The sequence below is a fragment of the Oncorhynchus nerka genome, linkage group LG18, assembly GCF_034236695.1.
Source record: "Oncorhynchus nerka isolate Pitt River linkage group LG18, Oner_Uvic_2.0, whole genome shotgun sequence".
Classification (NCBI taxonomy): domain Eukaryota; kingdom Metazoa; phylum Chordata; class Actinopteri; order Salmoniformes; family Salmonidae; genus Oncorhynchus; species Oncorhynchus nerka.
The window spans coordinates 78991840-79010110 of NC_088413.1; the positions used below are offsets into that span (position 1 = coordinate 78991840).

Here is an 18271-nt window from a genome sequence, read left to right on the forward strand (position 1 = left end):
TCATCCCTTCATCAGGTTACTCTGCCCAGTCCACCACAGTCATCCCTTCATCAGGTTACTCTGCCCAGTCCACCAGTCATCCTTCATCAGGTTACTCTGCCCAGTCCACCAGTCATCCCTTCATCAGGTTACTCTGCCCAGTCCACCAGTCATCCCTTCATCAGGTTACTCTGCCCAGTCCACCACAGTCATCCTTCATCAGGTTACTCTGCCCAGTCCACCAGTCATCCTTCATCAGGGTTACTCTGCCCAGTCTACCCAGTCATCCCTTCATCAGGTTACTCTGCCCAGTCCACCACAGTCATCCCTTCATCAGGTTACTCCAGTCCACCAGTCCCTTCATCAGGTTACTCTGCCCAGTCCACCACAGTCATCTCTTCATCGGGTTACTCTGCCCAGTCCACCACAGTCATCCCTTCATCAGGTTACTCTGCCCAGTCCACCAGTCATCCCTTCATCAGGTTACTCTGCCCAGTCCACCACAGTCATCCCTTCATCAGGTTAATCTGCCCAGTCCACCAGTCATCCCTTCATCAGGTTACTCTGCCCAGTCCACCACAGTCATCCCTTCATCAGGTTACTCTGCCCAGTCCACCAGTCATCCCTTCATCAGGTTACTCTGCCCAGTCCACACAGTCATCCCTTCATCAGGTTACTCTGCCCAGTCCACCACAGTCATCCCTTCATCGGTTACTCTCAGTCCACCAGTCATCCATCTGTCCAGTCCACCAGTCATCTCTTCATCACTCTGCCCAGTCATCCTCTTCATCAGGTTACTCTGCCCAGTCCACCAGTCATCCCTTCATCAGGTTACTCTGCCCAGTCCACCACAGTCATCCTTCATCAGGTTACTCTGCCCAGTCCACAGTCATCCCTTCATCAGGTTACTCTGCCCAGTCCAGTCCACCAGTCAGTCATGCCCAGTCCACCACAGTCATCCCTTCATCAGGTTACTCTACCCAGGCTACAGTCATCCCTTCATCAGGTTACTCTGTCATCCCTTCCAGTTCTGCCAGTCATCTCTTCTGTCTCTGGCCAGTCCCTTCACATTTCTCTCCTATCTCTGTCTTCCCACCTCTCTCTATCCATACATCCATCCATATATATTATGTTAGGTACTAGACCCTCCATAGTCTTTTTCTCTCTGGTATCCATCATCCATCCATATATAATGCTGGTGTCTGTCTTTTTCTCAGTAGTAATGGTAATGCTGGTGTCTGTCTCTACAGTAGTATGGTAATGCTGGTGTCTGTCTCTACAGTAGTATGTAATGGTGTCTGTCTCTACAGTAGTATGTAATGTTGGTGTCTGTTTCTACAGTAGTATGTAATGCTGGTGTCTGTCTCTACAGTAATATGTAATGTTGGTGTCTGTCTCTACAGTAATATGTAATGCTGGTGTCTGTCTCTACAGTAGTATTGTAATGTTGGTGTCTGTCTCTACAGTAGTATTGTAATGTTGGTGTCTGTCTCTACAGTAGTATGTAATGTTGGTGTCTGTCTCTACAGTATTATGCTGGTGTCTGTCTCTACAGTAATATGTAATGCTGGTGTCTGTCTCTACAGTAGTATTGTAATGCTGGTGTCTGTTTCTACAGTAATATGTAATGTTGGTGTCTGTCTCTACAGTAGTATGTAATGCTGGTGTCTGTCTCTACAGTAGTATGTAATGTTGGTGTCTGTTTCTACAGTAATATGTAATGTCGGTGTCTGTCTCTACAGTAATATGTAATGTCGGTGTCTGTCTCTACAGTAGCATGTAATGGTGTCTGTCTCTACAGTAGTATGTAATGGTGTCTGTTTCTACAGTAGTATGTAATGCTGGTGTCTGTCTCTACAGTAGTATGTAATGTTGGTGTCTGTCTCTACAGTAGTGTGTAATGTTGGTGTCTGTCTCTACAGTAGTATGTAATGGTGTCTGTCTCTACAGTAGTATTGTAATGTTGGTGTCTGTCTCTACAGTAGTATGTAATGCTGGTGTCTGTCTCTACAGTAGTATGTAATGCTGGTGTCTGTCTCTACAGTAGTATGTAATGTTGGTGTCTGTCTCTACAGTAGTATGTAATGTTGGTGTCTGTCTCTACAGTAATATGTAATATTGGTGTCTGTCTCTACAGTAATATGTAATAATGGTGTCTGTCTCTACAGTAATATGTTGTGTTTGTCTCTACAGTAGTATGTAATGGTGTCTGTCTCTACAGTAGTATTGTAATGTTGGTGTCTGTCTCTACAGTAGTATGTAATGCTGGTGTCTGTCTCTTCAGTAGTATGTAATGTTGGTGTCTGTCTCTACAGTAGTATGTAATGTTGGTGTCTGTCTCTACAGTACTATGTAATGCTGGTGTCTTTCTCTACACTAGTATGTAATGGTGTCTGTCTCTACAGTAGTATGTAATGCTGGTGTCTGTCTCTACAGTAGTATGTAATGTCGGTGTCTGTCTCTACAGTAATATGTAATGCTGGTGTCTGTCTCTACAGTAGTATGTAATGTCGGTGTCTGTCTCTACAGTAATATGTAATGTCGGTGTCTGTCTCTACAGTAATATGTAATGTCGGTGTCTGTCTCTACAGTAGTATGTAATGTCGGTGTCTGTCTCTACAGTAATATGTTGTGTTTGTCTCTACAGTAGTATGTAATGGTGTCTGTCTCTACAGTAGTATGTAATGGTGTCTGTCTCTACAGTAGTATGTTGTTTTTGTCTCTACAGTAGTATGTAATGGTGTCTGTCTCTACAGTAGTATGTTGTGTTTGTCTCTACAGTAGTATGTAATGGTGTCTGTCTCTACAGTAGTATGTTGTGTTTGTCTCTACAGTAGTATGTAATGGTGTCTGTCTCTACAGTAGTATGTTGTGTTTGTCTCTACAGTAGTATGTAATGGTGTCTGTCTCTACAGTAGTATGTTGTGTTTGTCTCTACAGTAGTATGTAATGGTGTCTGTCTCTACAGTAGTATGTTGTGTTTGTCTCTACAGTAGTATGTAATGGTGTCTGTCTCTACAGTCCATAGCTGAAGGTTTCAAGGAGGCAGTTCAGTACGTCCTGCCGCAGCTCATGATGGTTCCTGTATACCACTGTTTGCACTACTTTGAACTACTGCAGGTGAGTGTTTATATACACACACACACACACACGTTCTGTCTGATCCAGTAGAGACTAGGTCTTACAGATTTTCCTAAGGATGAACCCCTGTCCTACCACACCTGTATCTCTGTCCTGTTTCTCTCCTGCCTCACTTTCAGCCTTCAGGCCTTTCCAACCCTTGTGTGTAAGACATGCCCCTCCCACTCCAGACATGCCCCTCCCGCTCCAGATATGCCCCTCCCGCTCCAGACATGCCCCTCCCGCTCCAGACATGCCCCTCCCGCTCCAGACATGCCCCTCCCGCTCCAGACATGCCCCTCCCGCTCCAGACATGCCCCTCCCGCTCCAGACATGCCCCTCCCGCTCCAGACATGCCCCTCCCGCTCCAGACATGCCCCTCCCGCTCCAGACATGCCCCTCCCGCTCCAGACATGCCCCTCCCGCTCCAGACATGCCCCTCCCGCTCCAGTCATGCCCCTCCCGCTCCAGTCATGCCCCTCCCGCTCCAGTCATGTCCCTCCCGCTCCAGTCATGTCCCTCCCGCTCCAGTCATGTCCCTCCCGCTCCAGTCATGTCCCTCCCGCTCCAGTCATGTCCCTCCCGCTCCAGTCATGTCCCTCCCGCTCCAGTCATGTCCCTCCCGCTCCAGTCATGTCCCTCCCGCTCCAGTCATGCCCCTCCCGCCCCAGTCATGCCCCTCCCGCTCCAGTCATGCCCCTCCCGCTCCAGTCATGCCCCTCCCCGCTCCAGTCATGCCCCTCCCCACTCCAGTCATGCCCCTCCCCACAGTTCTATAGATGTGTTCCAGGAGTAGTGCAGACAGCACCAGGTGGGCTCTACCAGGAGTAGTGCAGACAGCACCAGGTGGGCTCTACCAGGAGTAGTGCAGACAGCACCAGGTGATCTCTATCAGGAGTAGTGCAGACAGCACCAGGTGGGCTCTACCAGGAGTAGTGCAGACAGCACCAGGTGATCTCTAACAGGAGTAGTGCAGACAGCACCAGGTGGGCTCTACCGGTTCTACCAGGAGTAGTGCAGACAGCACCAGGTGGGCTCTACCGGTTCTACCAGGAGTAGTGCAGACAGCACCAGTTGGGCTCTACCAGGAGTAGTGCAGACAGCACCAGGTGGGCTCTACCAGGAGTAGTGCAGACAGCACCAGGTGGGCTCTACCATCTCTACCAGGAGTAGTGCAGACAGCACCAGGTGGGCTCTACCAGGAGTAGTGCAGACAGCACCAGGTGGGCTCTACCAGGAGTAGTGCAGACAGCACCAGGTGATCTCTATCAGGAGTAGTGCAGACAGCACCAGGGAACATCACTAGTTTCTATCCATACTTTATGGGGGACAACTGTCCTTTTCATTCATCCACATACACTCTTCTAAGATAATGACTTTATTACCCTCCCTGCATGGGGAAATAACATGCATTACATCTGTGTTAAAACATGAACCTGAAGGCCCTAACGCTGTCCACCTTGTCTCTACTGCGAGCAGCAGCTGCAGGAGCACAGTGAGGAGCAGGATGACCGAGAGGGTCTGAAGCAGGCCGTCACCGCTCTGCTCAACCTCCAGTGTAGCGTGGAACGCATCTACACCAAACACCTGCCCCGACGCAAGCCTGGGTATGAACCATACGTCTTCACAGGACAACACTCTGCTGATACACGTACAGTAGCGGTTCTGAATTATTGGATCCCTTGATGAGCAAATAATACTATATAAACATGTATTTTACAAATACTGAGGGGAAAAACAAAAATTGAAAAACAATTTCACATTTTATACGAATACAATTGCTCAGATAAATACATTTAACAAGTCATTTTAAAAAGAGAGGTGTCAAATGATTGGATTCCCCTGTTTTCAATACTCCAGCATTCTACCCTGTTTTCAATACTCCAGCATGCTGCCCTGTTTTCAATACTCCAGCATGCTACCCTGTTTTCAATACTCCAGCATGCTACCCTGTTTTCAATACTCCAGCATGCTGCCCTGTTTTCAATACTCCTGCATGCTGCCCTGTTTTCAATACTCCTGCATGCTGCCCTGTTTTCAATACTCCAGCACGCTGCCCTGTTTTCAATACTCCAGCACGCTGCCCTGTTTTCAATACTCCAGCACGCTGCCCTGTTTTCAATACTCCAGCACGCTGCCCTGTTTTCAATACTCCAGCACGCTGCCCTGTTTTCAATACTCCAGCACGCTGCCCTGTTTTCAATACTCCAGCACGCTGCCCTGTTTTCGATACTCCAGCACGCTGCCCTGTTTTCGATACTCCAGCACGCTGCCCTGTTTTCGATACTCCAGCACGCTGCCCTGTTTTCGATACTCCAGCACGCTGCCCTGTTTTCGATACTCCAGCACGCTGCCCTGTTTTCGATACTCCAGCACGCTGCCCTGTTTTGATACAGCTGCCCTGTTTCTCCAGCACGCTGCCCTGTTTTCGATACTCCAGCACGCTGCCCTGTTTTCGATACTCCAGCACGCTGCCCTGTTTTCGATACTCCAGCACGCTGCCCTGTTTTCAATACTCCAGCACGCTGCCCTGTTTTGCCCTGTTTTCAATACTCCAGCACGCTGCCCTGTTTTCGATACTCCAGCACGCTGCCCTGTTTTCGATACTCCAGCACGCTGCCCTGTTTTCGATACTCCAGCACGCTGCCCTGTTTTCGATACTCCAGCACGCTGCCCTGTTTTCGATACTCCAGCACGCTGCCCTGTTTTCGATACTCCAGCACGCTGCCCTGTTTTCGATACTCCAGCACGCTGCCCTGTTTTCGATACTCCAGCACGCTGCCCTGTTTTCAATACTCCAGCACGCTGCCCTGTTTTCGATACTCCAGCACGCTGCCCTGTTTTCAATACTCCAGCACGCTGCCCTGTTTTCGATACTCCAGCACGCTGCCCTGTTTTCGATACTCCAGCACGCTGCCCTGAGTCTTTTTCTAAAATGTTTTATGAGATTGGAGAACACATTTAGAGACATCTTAGACCGTTCCGCTACAGAATCTTTCCAGATTATTGATATCCTTCCCTCTACAATTAAAACCACAGGTTTCCAATGGGGTTCAAGTCTGGAGACTTTTTTTTTTTTAATGGCAAATTAACAATTTCTTTGAGGATTTTGATGTGTGCTTGGGGTTATTGTCTTGCCGGAAGATCCACTTGTGGCCAAGTGTTTTTTTGGGGGGGTTAGAATGTCCTGGAACTGGGTAAAGTTCATGATACCGTTGACCTGAACAAGGGTCCCAGGACCAGTGGTCGGAAAATAGCCCCATAACATCAAAGATCCACCACCGTATTTTACAGTAGGGATGAGGGATATTCTACATACTGTAGTCATTGTTCTTTCAGAGGCCCAAACCATCGCTGGTGTGCGTGGCCAAAGGATAATATTTCTGTGTCGAAATGGCACCGGTTTCCGGTCCAAGTACCAATGCTGTTTAGCGAACTCCAGGTGGTGCTATGGTCAGATTACATGGAAACAGAGATCTTTGGCCACGCACACCTCTGAAAGAACAGTGGCCACCAGTTTTCCATCCCTGGTCTTGAGAGACGAGATTGATTCCTCACTTTTCTCACCACCCTTTCTCTCTCTGTCTCTCTCTCTGTGTCTGTCTCGCTCCAGTGAACCCATGTACCGTCTGTACAGCCGTCAGGTGCGCAGCAAGCAGCTGGCCATCAAGAGGATGAACGAGATCCAGAAGAGCATCGACGGCTGGGAGGGGAAGGACATCGGCCAGTGCTGTTCCGAGTTCATCCTGGAGGGGGCTCTCCTCCGCGCCGGCGCCAAACACGAGCGACACAACTTCCTGTTCGACGGCCTCATGATCAGCTGCAAGGCCAATCAGAGCTCCCGACTCCCCGGTTCCGGAAGCGGGGCCGAGTTCCGTCTCAAGGAGAAGTTCGTCCTGCGGAAAGTCCGCATCGTGGACCGCGAGGACTCGGCGGAGTTAAAACACGCCTTCGAACTCGTCGGTAAAGACGAGAACTGTGTGGTGTTCTGCGCCCGCTCGGCGGAGGACAAGGGGGCGTGGATGGCGGCGCTGGTCACCCTGCAGTACCGCTCCACGCTGGACCGTATGCTAGACACTGTCCTACAGCACGAGGAGCAGGCCCAGCCCCTCCGCCTGCCCTCCCCCGAGCTTTACCGTTTCACTGTGCACGACTCCGAGGAGAACATCGTGTTTGAGGACAGTGTCCAGAGCAAGACGGGGATACCTATTATTAAGGCTGGGACGGTGGTCAAGCTTATAGAGAGGCTTACATACCACATGTACGCTGATCCCAACTTTGTACGCACCTTTCTGACCACCTACCGGTCATTCTGCAAGCCCCAGGAGCTCCTGAGGCTGTTGATAGACAGGTATGGTACGACAGAATTAGTTTTTATTTTTTATATTTTTTATTTAACCTTTATTTAACCAGGTAGGCCAGTTGAGAACACGTTCTCATTTACAACTGCGACCTGGTCAAGATAAAGCAAAGCAGTGCAACACATACAACAACACAGAGTTACACATAAACAAATGTACAGTCAATAATACAATAGAAAAAAAGTCTATATACAGTGTGTGCAAATGGCGTGAGGAGGTGAGGCAATAAATAGGTCATAGTAGTGAAGTAATTACAATTTAGCAGATTAACACTGAAGTGATAGATGAGCAGATGATGATGAGCAGATACTGGTGTGTAAGTAGTGATACTGGTGTGCAAAAGAGCAGCAAAGTAAATAAAAACCATATGGGAATGAGTTAGGTAGATTGGGTGGGCTATAGTTGGCCTGTTGGTACCACAGAATTACAACAGTATATACACAGTGTATTCAGACCTCTTGACTGTTTACACATTTTGTTACGTTACAGCCTTATTCTAAAATGGATTACATGGATTTTGTTCCTCCTCCATCTACACACAACAGCCCATAATGACATCACAATAGCCCATAATTGCATCACAATAGCTCATAATGACATCACAATAGCTCATAATGACATCACAATACCCCATAATGACATCACAATAGCCCATAGTGACAAAGCAAAAACAGGTTTGTAGACACTTTTTATCATTTAAAAAAAAATATTTTAAAAAACAGAATTGCCTTATTTACATAAGTATTCAGACCCTTTGCTATGAGACTCGAAATTGAGCTCAGGTGCATCTTGTTTCTATTGATCATCCTTGAGATGTTTCTACAACTTGATTGGACTCCACCTGTGGTAAACTAAATTGATTGGACATGATTTGGAAAGGCACACACCTGTCGATTTAAGGTCCACGGTTGACAGTGCACTTCAGAACAAAAACTAAGCTATGAGGTCGAAGGAATCGTCCATAGAGCTCCGAGACAGGATTGTGTCGAGTCACAGATCTGGGGAAGGGTACCAAAAACATTATGCGGCATTGAAGTTACCCAAGAACACAGTGGCCTTCATCATTCTTAAATGGAAGAAGTTTGAAACCACCATGACTCTTCCTAGAACTGGCCGCCTGACCAAATTGAGCAATCGGGGGAAGGGCCTTGGTCAGGGAGGTGACCAAGAATTCCGATGGTCACTCTGAAAGAGCTCCAGAGTTCCTCTGTGGAGATTGGAGAACCTTCCAGAAGGACAACCATCTCTGCAGCACTCCACCAATCAGGCCTTTATGGTAGAGTGACCAGACAGAAGCCACTCCTCAGTAAAAGGCACATGACAGCTCGCTTGGAGTTTGCCAATAGTCACCTGAAACAAGATTCTCTGGTCTGATGAAACCAAGATTGAACTCTTTGGCCTGAATGCGTCACGTCTGGAGGAAACCTGTCACCATCCCTACAGTGAAGCATGGTGGTGGCAGCATCACGTCTGGAGGAAACCTGTCACCATCCCTACGGTGAAGCATGGTGGTGGCAGCATCACGTCTGGAGGAAACCTGTCACCATCCCTACGGTGAAGCATGGTGGTGGCAGCATCACGTCTGGAGGAAACCTGTCACCATCCCTACGGTGAAGCATGGTGGTGGCAGCATCACGTCTGGAGGAAACCTTTCACCATCCCTACAGTGAAGCATAGTAATGGCAGCATCATGCTGTGAGGATGTTTTTCAGAGGCAGGGACTGGGAGACTAGTCAGGATCAAGGGAAAGATGAATGGAGCAAAGCACAGAGATCCTTGATGAAAAGCTTGAGAGGATCTGCAGAGAAGAATGGGAGAAACTCCCCAAATACAGGTGTGCCAAGCTTGTAGCATCATACCCAAGAAGACTCAAGGCTGTAATCACTGCCAAAGGTGCTTCAACAAAATACTGAGTAAAGGGTCTGAATACTTATGTAAATGTGATATTTCATTTTTTTTATTTTTATACATTTGCATCGATTTCTAAAAACCTGTTTTTGCTTTGTCATTATGGGGTATTGTGTGTAGATTGATGGGGGGGGGGGCGAAACAACAATTTAACCCATTTGAGAATGAGGCTGTAACGTAACAAAATGTGTATAAAGTTGAGTGGTCTGAATACACTGTGTATCTCTTTATGGTGAACCCAATATGCACGTCTGCTTCCGGGACTTCTCACTAGACCTTTTTAAGATGCAGTTGTTTCGTGTTGTCACTCTCAGCGGGGTCGGAAAACAACCGGATCCGTCCGGTTTTCAGGGGAAATGGAAAGAGTCTGTGACGCGAGGCGACACTCCATCTTAAAGAGATTCGGCTGTACTTTTTTATGTCCCAAATGTGCTGATATGGGCACCAAGTTTTATTTAGATTTTTTTTTTTGCTCTTTCTCTCGCTCTACTGTGTGTGTGTGTGTGTGTCGCTAGCTGTCACTCAAATGGCCAGGGGCTGAAGCTCATTGGCTATAACTCTAATTGTTCCGGGGGGGGCGGGCCCAAGTGGGGGGTAAATGTCACCGCACATTTTCCAGAAAACTGCTTTCAAACTGGGATTTTCTTCTCATAGATTATGCATGTATGAACTACACACATTGACACATCCAGCCCAAAGCGGGAGGTTAAAAATACTCAATAGTCGCCAATGTACCGGAGCATGTCTTTAACTCCTCCTCCACATTGACTGGATTGGTTGAAAAATGCAGAAGAGAAAGAAGGGTTATTTTAAACCTGCTGTGATAGGTTAATGTCAGGCTTATTTTAAACCTGCTGTGTTAGGTTAATGTCAGGCTTATTTTAAACCTGCTGTGTTAGGTTAATGTCAGGCTTATTTTAAACCTGCTGTGTTAGGTTAATGTCAGGCTTATTTTAAACCTGCTGTGATAGGTTAATGTCAGGCTTATTTTAAACCTGCTGTGTTAGGTTAATGTCAGGCTTATTTTAAACCTGCTGTGATAGGTTAATGTCAGGCTTATTTTAAACCTGCTGTGATAGGTTAATGTCAGGCTTATTTTAAACCTGCTGTGATAGGTTGTCAGGCTTATTTTAAACCTGCTATGCTATCGGTGGGTCCCCCACGGGATGGTTTAGCTAACGTAGGCTAATGCGATTAGCATGAGGTTGTAAGTAACAAGAACCTTGCCCAGGACATAGACATCTCTGATATTGGCAGAAAGCTTAAATTCTTGTTAATCTAACTGCACTGTCCAATTTACAGTAGCTATTAGTCAAATAATACCATGCTATTGTTTGAGGAGAGTGCACAGTTTTGAACTTGAAAAGTTATTAATAAACAAATTAGGCACATTTGGGCAGTCTTGACATATTTTTTTTTTTACATAAATGCAATGCCATCTAGTGGCCAAAATCTAAATTGCACCTTGGCTGGAATAATACATTGTGGTCTTTCTCTTGCATTTCAAAGATGATGGGTCAAAAACAATACAAAAAAAAATCAGTTTTTTTTTTCTTTGTTTTATCTTTAATCAGATCTAAAGTGTTATATTCTCCTACATTCATTACACATTTCCACAAACTTCAAAGTGTTTCCTTTCAAATGGTACCAAGAATTATGCATATCCTTGCTTCAGGTCCTGAGCTACAGGCAGTTAGATTCAGGTAAGTCATTTTAGGCAAAACATTGGGGGGGGGGGGGGGGGGATGGTCTGATCCTTAAATTAATATTGAGTGTATGGTACTGGGACACATATTTTACAACTCTTAATGGGTTTCAGCAGCATGGCCTTCGTCAGGGAGTACAACTGTTGGTTTGGCAATAATAATATTTGATCTTTCCCAGGATTGAGATCCCTGAGCCAGAGCCCACAGAGGCAGACAAACAGGCTCTATGGAATGGGGATCAGCCAATGGCTGCAGAGCTACAGAGGTTCCGCAGGGAGTACGTCCAACCCGTCCAACTCAGGTTTGATCACTATTCCATTGTCCAATGAGCCTGCATCCCACCATACCACTCTCCAATCAGATTCCATCCCACCATTCCACTCTCCAATCAGATTCCATCCCACCATTCCACTCTCCAATCAGATTCCATCCCACCATTCCACTCTCCAATCAGATTCCATCCCACCATTCCACTCTCCAATCAGATTCCATCCCACCATACCACTCTCCAATCAGATTCCATCCCACCATACCACTCTCCAATCAGATTCCATCCCACCATACCACTCTCCAATCAGATTCCATCCCACCATAACACTCTCCAATCAGATTCCATCCCACCATACCACTCGCCAATCAGATTCCATCCCACCATACCACTCTCCATCCCACCAGATTCCATCCCACCATACCACTCGCCAATCAGATTCCATCCCACCATACCACTCTCCAATCAGATTCCATCCCACCATACCACTCTCCAATCAGATTCCATCCCACCATACCACTCTCCATCCCACCATACCACTCTCCAATCAGATTCCATCCCACCATACCACTCTCCATCCCACCATACCACTCTCCATCCCACCATACCACTCTCCATCCCACCATACCACTCTCCAATCAGATTCCATCCCACCATACCACTCTCCAATCAGATTCCATCCCACCATACCACTCTCCAATCAGATTCCATCCCACCTGGGTTGGGCAGGTTTCTAGTAGAGTAATTAGTAGAGTAATTCCACCTTCACCATGTCTGTGGTATTTTACCCTCTTCTTAAATTCTCTGTCTCTCTCTCTCTCTGTATCTATTTGTCTCTCTCTCTCTCTGGCTCTCTTTGTCTCTCTCTCTGGCTCTGGCTCTCTTTGTCTCTCTCTCGCTCTGGCTCTCTTTGTCTCTCTCTGTCTCTCTCTCTGGCTCTCTTTGTCTCTCTCTCTCTCTTTGTCTCCTCTCTCTGTCTCTCTCTCTCTCTTTGTCTCGCTCTGTCTCTCTTTGTCTCTCTCTCTCTGTCTCCTCTCTCTTGCGCTCTCCTCCCCCTTCTCTCTATAATATTACTCTCTCCTCTCTCTGTCTCTCTCTCTCTATATAATATTACTCTCTCTCTCTCTCTCTCTCTGTCTCTGTCTCCTCTCTCTTGTGCTCTCCTCCCCCTTCTCTCTATAATATTACTCTCTCCTCTCTCTGTCTCCTCTCTCTCTTGTGCTCTCCTCCCCCTTCTCTGTCTCTCTCTCTCTCCTCTGTCTCTCTCTCTATAATATTACTCTCTCCTCTCTCTGTCTCTCTCTTTCTCCTCTCTCTGTCTCTGTCTCTCAGGGTTCTGAATGTGTTTCGTCAGTGGGTGGAACATCATTTCTATGACTTTGAGAACGACCCCGAGCTACGAGGCAAACTGGAGGAGTACATCAGCAGCATTCTACAACTCCGAGGTCGGGCTTCCCCCCCCCCACACACACTTTTAAAAACCAATATGTACACTTGTTTTATTTACCAGACACTGTTATTGTGAGAGGAAAAAAAACGATTGACCTTTATTTGCCGTTTGTAAATGAATACATTGGAAAGTGTGACACAGATTCTCAAAAACGCTCTGTCTTCTAACCTCTTGCCAGTCTAGATGGGGACAAAGGTCATGTTTTATATGTGCTGCACCACGCGGCTGACCCTGTACAGAGACACATTTCCTGTCTCTGAAAAAGTCCTCCTTCTTTCTTGACCAGGAAAGTCGATGAGAAAGTGGGTGGAGTCCATCAACAAGATCATCAAGAGGAAGATGCAGACTCAGTCCAACGGGGTCAGCCACAACATCACCTTCGAGAGCCCGCCCCCGCCCATCGAGTGGCACATCAGCCGCCTGGGTCAGACGGACACCTTTGACCTCATGACCCTTCACCCCATAGAGATCGCCCGCCAGCTCACCCTTCTGGAGTCTGAACTGTACAGGTGAGACCACTGTTACCATGGTGACACCTCCTAAGTATTCCACTACTATAATATTACTCTACCTTCCACTACTATAATATTACTCTACCTTCCACTACTATAATAGTACTCTACCTTCCACTACTATAATAGTACTCTACCTTCCACTACTATAATAGTACTCTACCTTCCACTACTATAATAGTACTCTACCTTCCACTACTATAATATTACTCTACCTTCCACTACTATAATAGTACTCTACCTTCCACTACTATAATAGTACTCTACCTTCCACTACTATAATAGTACTCTACCTTCCACTACTATAATATTACTCTACCTTCCACTACTATAATATTACTCTACCTTCCACTACTATAATATTACTCTACCTTCCACTACTATAATAGTACTCTACCTTCCACTACTATAATAGTACTCTACCTTCCACTACTATAATAGTACTCTACCTTCCACTACTATAATAGTACTCTACCTTCCACTACTATAATATTACTGTTATTGTACGGGTAATGTTATATGGGTAATGTTATATGGGTAATGTTACTGTCAGTAAGGTTGTATGGGTAATGTTACTGTCAGTAAGGTTGTATGGGTAATGTTACTGTCAGTAAGGTTGTACGGGTAATGTTATATGGGTAATGTTATATGGGTAATGTTACTGTCAGTAAGGTTGTACGGGTAATGTTACTGTCAGTAAGGTTGTACGGGTAATGTTATATGGGTAATGTTGTATGGGTAATGTTACTGTCAGTAAGGTTGTACGGGTAATGTTACTGTCAGTAAGGTTGTACGGGTAATGTTACTGTCAGTAAGGTTGTATGGGTAATGTTACTGTCAGTAATGTTATATGGGTAATGTTACTATCAGTAAGGTTGTATGGGTAATGTTACTGTCAGTAAGGTTGTATGGGTAATGTTACTGTCAGTAAGGTTGTACGGGTAATGTTATATGGGTAATGTTACTGTCAGTAAGGTTGTACGGGTAATGTTACTGTCAGTAAGGTTGTATGGGTAATGTTGCTGTCGGTAATGTATGGGTAATGCTATTGCCAGTAAGGTTGTATGGGTAATGTTACTGTCAGTAATGTTATATGGGTAATGTTACTGTCAGTAAGGTTGTATGGGTAATGTTACTGTCAGTAAGGTTGTATGGGTAATGTTACTGTCAGTAAGGTTGTATGGGTAATGTTACTGTCGGTAATGTATGGGTAATGCTATTGCCAGTAAGGTTGTATGGGTAATGTTATTGACGTGTGTGTGTCCTCTGCAGGGCTGTGAGGCCGTCTGAGCTGGTGGGGAGTGTCTGGACTAAAGAGGACAAGGAGAATAACTCTCCCAACCTGCTGAGGATGATCCGTCACACCACCAACCTCACGCTGTGGTTCGAGAAGTGAGTAGTTCCACCACTCACCCAAGCCCTGGGGTTCAGAGGTTAGCTGGGTCCGTTTCAGTAGGTGGGAAACGTTTAAAAAAAAAAATCAAATAGAGCCATACTACCTGAACTTGTCCAATAAGAACACAGATTTTCATTTTCTATTGCCAAAAAGTTTTGCTACGGTGTGGACTAATGAACATCTCCCTGCTGTGAACTCAGTAACATTAATACTGAGATCCATTTCCTTTCTCTATCTCACTGTCTCCCGTCTCTCTCTCGCTGTCTCCGTCTCTCGCTGTCTCCCGTCTCTCTCTCTCGCTGTCTGTCTCTCGCTGTCTCCGTGTCTCTCTCTCGCTGTCTCCCGTCTCTCTCTCTCGCTGTCTCTCTAAGCTGTCTCCCCGTCTCTCTCTCGCTGTCTCCCGTCTCTCTCGCTGTCTCCGTCTCTCTCTCTCGCTGTCTCCGTCTCTCTCGCTGTCTCCCGTCTATATTCTCTCGCTGTCTCCCGTCTCTCTCTCTCGCTGTCTCTCTCTCGCTGTCTCCGTCTCTCGCTGTCTCTGTCTCTCTCTCGCTGTCTAAGAACTCGCTGTCTCCCGTCTCTCTCTCTCGCTGTCTAAGTCTCTCTCTCGCTGTCTCCCGTCTCTCTCTCTCGCTGTCTCCCGTCTCTCTCTCTCGCTGTGTCCCGTCATTCTCTCGCTGAGATCCTCTCTCGCTGTCCCCGTCTCTCTCTCTCGCTGTCTCCCGTCTCTCTCTCTCGCTGTCTCCCGTCTCTCTCTTAGCTGTCTCCGTCTCTCTCTCTCGCTGTCTCCGTCTCTCTCTCTCGCTGTCTCCGTCTCTCTCTCCGTCTCTCTCTCGCTGTCTCCCGTCTCGCTGTCTCTGTCTCTCTCTCTCTCGCTGTCTCCCCGTCTCTCTCGCTGTCTCCCGTCTCTCTCTCGCTGTCTCCCGTCTCTCTCTCGCTGTCTCCCGTCTCTCTCTCTCGCTGTCTCCGTCTCTCTCTCTCGCTGTCTCCCGTCTCTCTCTCTCGCGCTGTCTCTCTCTCGCTGTCTGTCTCTCTCTCGCTGTCTCCCCGTCTCTCTCTCGCTGTCTCCTCTCGCTGTCTCTCTCTCGCTGTCTCTCTCTCGCTGTCTCCCGTCTCTCTCTCGCTGTCTCCCGTCTCTCTCTCGCTGTCTCTCTCTCGCTGTCTCTCTCTCTCGCTGTCTCCGTCTCTCTCGCTGTCTCCCGTCTCTCTCTCGCTGTCTCCCGTCTCTCTCTCGCTGTCTCCCGTCTCTCTCTCTCGCTGTCTCCCGTCTCTCTCTCTCGCTGTCTCCCGTCTCTCTCTCGCTGTCTCCCGTCTCTCTCTCTCGCTGTCTCCCGTCTCTCTCTCTCGCTGTCTCCGTCTCTCTCGCTGTCTCCGTCTCTCTCTCTCGCTGTCTCCCGTCTCTCTCTCTCGCTGTCTCCCCTCTCTCTCGTCTCCCGTCTCTCTCTCGCTGTCTCCCGTCTCTCGCTGTCTCTCTCTCGCTGTCTCTCTCTCGCTGTCTCTCTCTCGCTGTCTCCCGTCTCTCGCTGTCTCTCGTCTCTCTCTCTCGCTGTCTCCCGTCTCTCGCTGTCTCTCTCTCGCTGTCTCCCGTCTCTCTCTCTCGCTGTCTCCCGTCTCTCTCTCTCGCTGTCTCCCGTCTCTCTCTCTCGCTGTCTCCCGTCTCTCTCTCTCGCTGTCTCCCGTCTCTCTCTCTCGCTGTCTCCCGTCTCTCTCTCTCGCTGTCTCCCGTCTCTCTCGCTGTCTCCCGTCTCTCTGGTCTCGCTGTCCGTCTCTCTCTCTCTCGCTGTCTCCCGTCTCTCTCTCTCGCTGTCTCTCCTCGCTGATCTCTCTCTCGCTGTCTCTCTCTCGCTGTCTCCGTCTCTCGCTGTCTCCGTGTCTCTCTCTCGCTGTCTCCCGTCTCTCTCTCGCTGTCTCTCCTGGTCTCGCTGTCTCCTCTCGCTCCGTCTCTCTCTCGCTGTCTCCCCGTCTCTCTCTCGCTGTCTCCCGTCTCTCTCTCGCTGTCTCCCAGCTCTCTCTCTCGTGCCATTTCTCTCTCGCTGTCTCTCTCTCTCGCTGTTCCCGTCTCTCTCTCGCTGTCTTGTCTCTCTCTCGCTGTCTCTCTCTCTCGCTGTCTAAGGGTCTCTCTCTCGCTGTCTCCCTCTCTCTCTCTCTCGCTGTCTCCCCGTCTCTCTCTCTCGCTGTCTCCCCGTCTCTCTCTCGCTGTCTCAAACCAGCTGTCTCCCGTCTCCGTCTCGCTGTCTCCGTCTCAGCTGTCTCCGTCGTCTCTCTCTCGCTGTCTCCCGTCTCTCTCTCAGCTGTCTCCCGTCTCTCTCTCGCCGGTCTCTCTCTCGCTGTCTCCGTCTCTCTCTCGCTGTCTCCCGTCTCTCTCTCGCTGTCTGTCTCTCTCTCGCTGTCTGTCTCTCTCTCGCTGTCTCCCGTCTCTCTCTCTGCTGTCTCCCGTCTCTCTCTCTATGTCCCCCGTTCTCTCTCTCGCTGTCTCCCGTCTCTCTCTCTCGCTGTCTCCCGTCTCTCTCTCTCGCTGTCTCCCGTCTCTCTCTCTCGCTGTCTCTCGCTGTCTCTCTCTCTCGCTGTCTCCTCTCTCAGCTGTCTCTTCTCTCGCTGTCTCTCTCCTGCTTCTCTCTCTCGCTGTCTCTCTCTCGCTGTCTCTCTCGCTGTCTCCGTCTCTCTCTCTCGCTGTCTCTCTCTCTCGCTGTCTCTCTCTCTCGCTGTCTCTCTCTCTCTCTCTCACTGTCTCTCTCTCTCTCTCACTGTCTCTCTCTCTCTCTCTCTCACTGTCTCCCATCTCTCCCTGGCTCTGTCTCTTGTCTCTCTCTCTGTCTCAGGTGTATTGTGGAAGCAGAGAACCTGGATGAGAGAGTAGCGGTGTTAACGCGGGTCATTGAGATCCTCCAGGTGTTTCAGGAGCTCAACAACTTCAATGGTGTTCTGGAGGTGGTCTCTGCCATCAACTCTGTCCCCGTCTACCGGCTCGACCACACCTTTGAGGTGATCGCACAGCCAGACATACACAAACAGACGCACCGTCCAAGGTGAACACAGCCCAGACATGTAGTAGGGACGGCCCAAATGGTACACTGTTCCTATATAGAGAGCATAGGTTATATTCGGGATAAAAGTAGTGCACTATGTAGGGAATAGGGTGCCATTTGGGCAGTTTAACCAACCATTACTGTTTGTAGCAGAACCTGGATGCAAGGTTGACGTCAATTCCGTTTCAAACCAGAAGTAAACGGGTATATTCTGTTTCAAACCAGAAGTAAACGGGTATATTCTGTTTCAAACCAGAAGTAAACGGGTATATTCTGTTTCAAACCAGAAGTAAACGGGTATATTCTGTTTCAAACCAGAAGTAAACGGGTATGTTCTGTTTCAAACCAGAAGTAAACGGGTATGTTCTGTTTCAAACCAGAAGTAAACGGGTATATTCTGTTTCAAACCAGAAGTAAACGGGTATATTATGTTTCAAACCAGAAGTAAACGGGTATATTATGTTTCAAACCAGAAGTAAACGGGTATATTCTGTTTCAAACCAGAAGTAAACGGGTATATTCTGTTTCAAACCAGAAGTAAACGGGTA

General features: G+C 47.9%; 1 protein-coding gene across 1 annotated transcript in view; it reads left to right on the plus strand.

Moving 5' to 3' along the window:
* Positions 1-17727, plus strand: part of LOC115120926 (son of sevenless homolog 2-like) — a 26812-nt gene extending 9085 nt beyond the window's left edge. Inside the window, exons 5-12 of the mRNA XM_065003378.1 lie at positions 3001-3099; positions 4579-4706; positions 6713-7450; positions 11253-11375; positions 12675-12787; positions 13079-13301; positions 14577-14696; positions 17517-17727. Of these exons, the coding sequence (XP_064859450.1) occupies positions 3001-3099; positions 4579-4706; positions 6713-7450; positions 11253-11375; positions 12675-12787; positions 13079-13301; positions 14577-14696; positions 17517-17727 (1755 nt within the window). The remainder of the gene's footprint in view (positions 1-3000; positions 3100-4578; positions 4707-6712; positions 7451-11252; positions 11376-12674; positions 12788-13078; positions 13302-14576; positions 14697-17516) is intronic.
* The last annotated feature ends 544 nt before the right edge of the window (positions 17728-18271 follow it).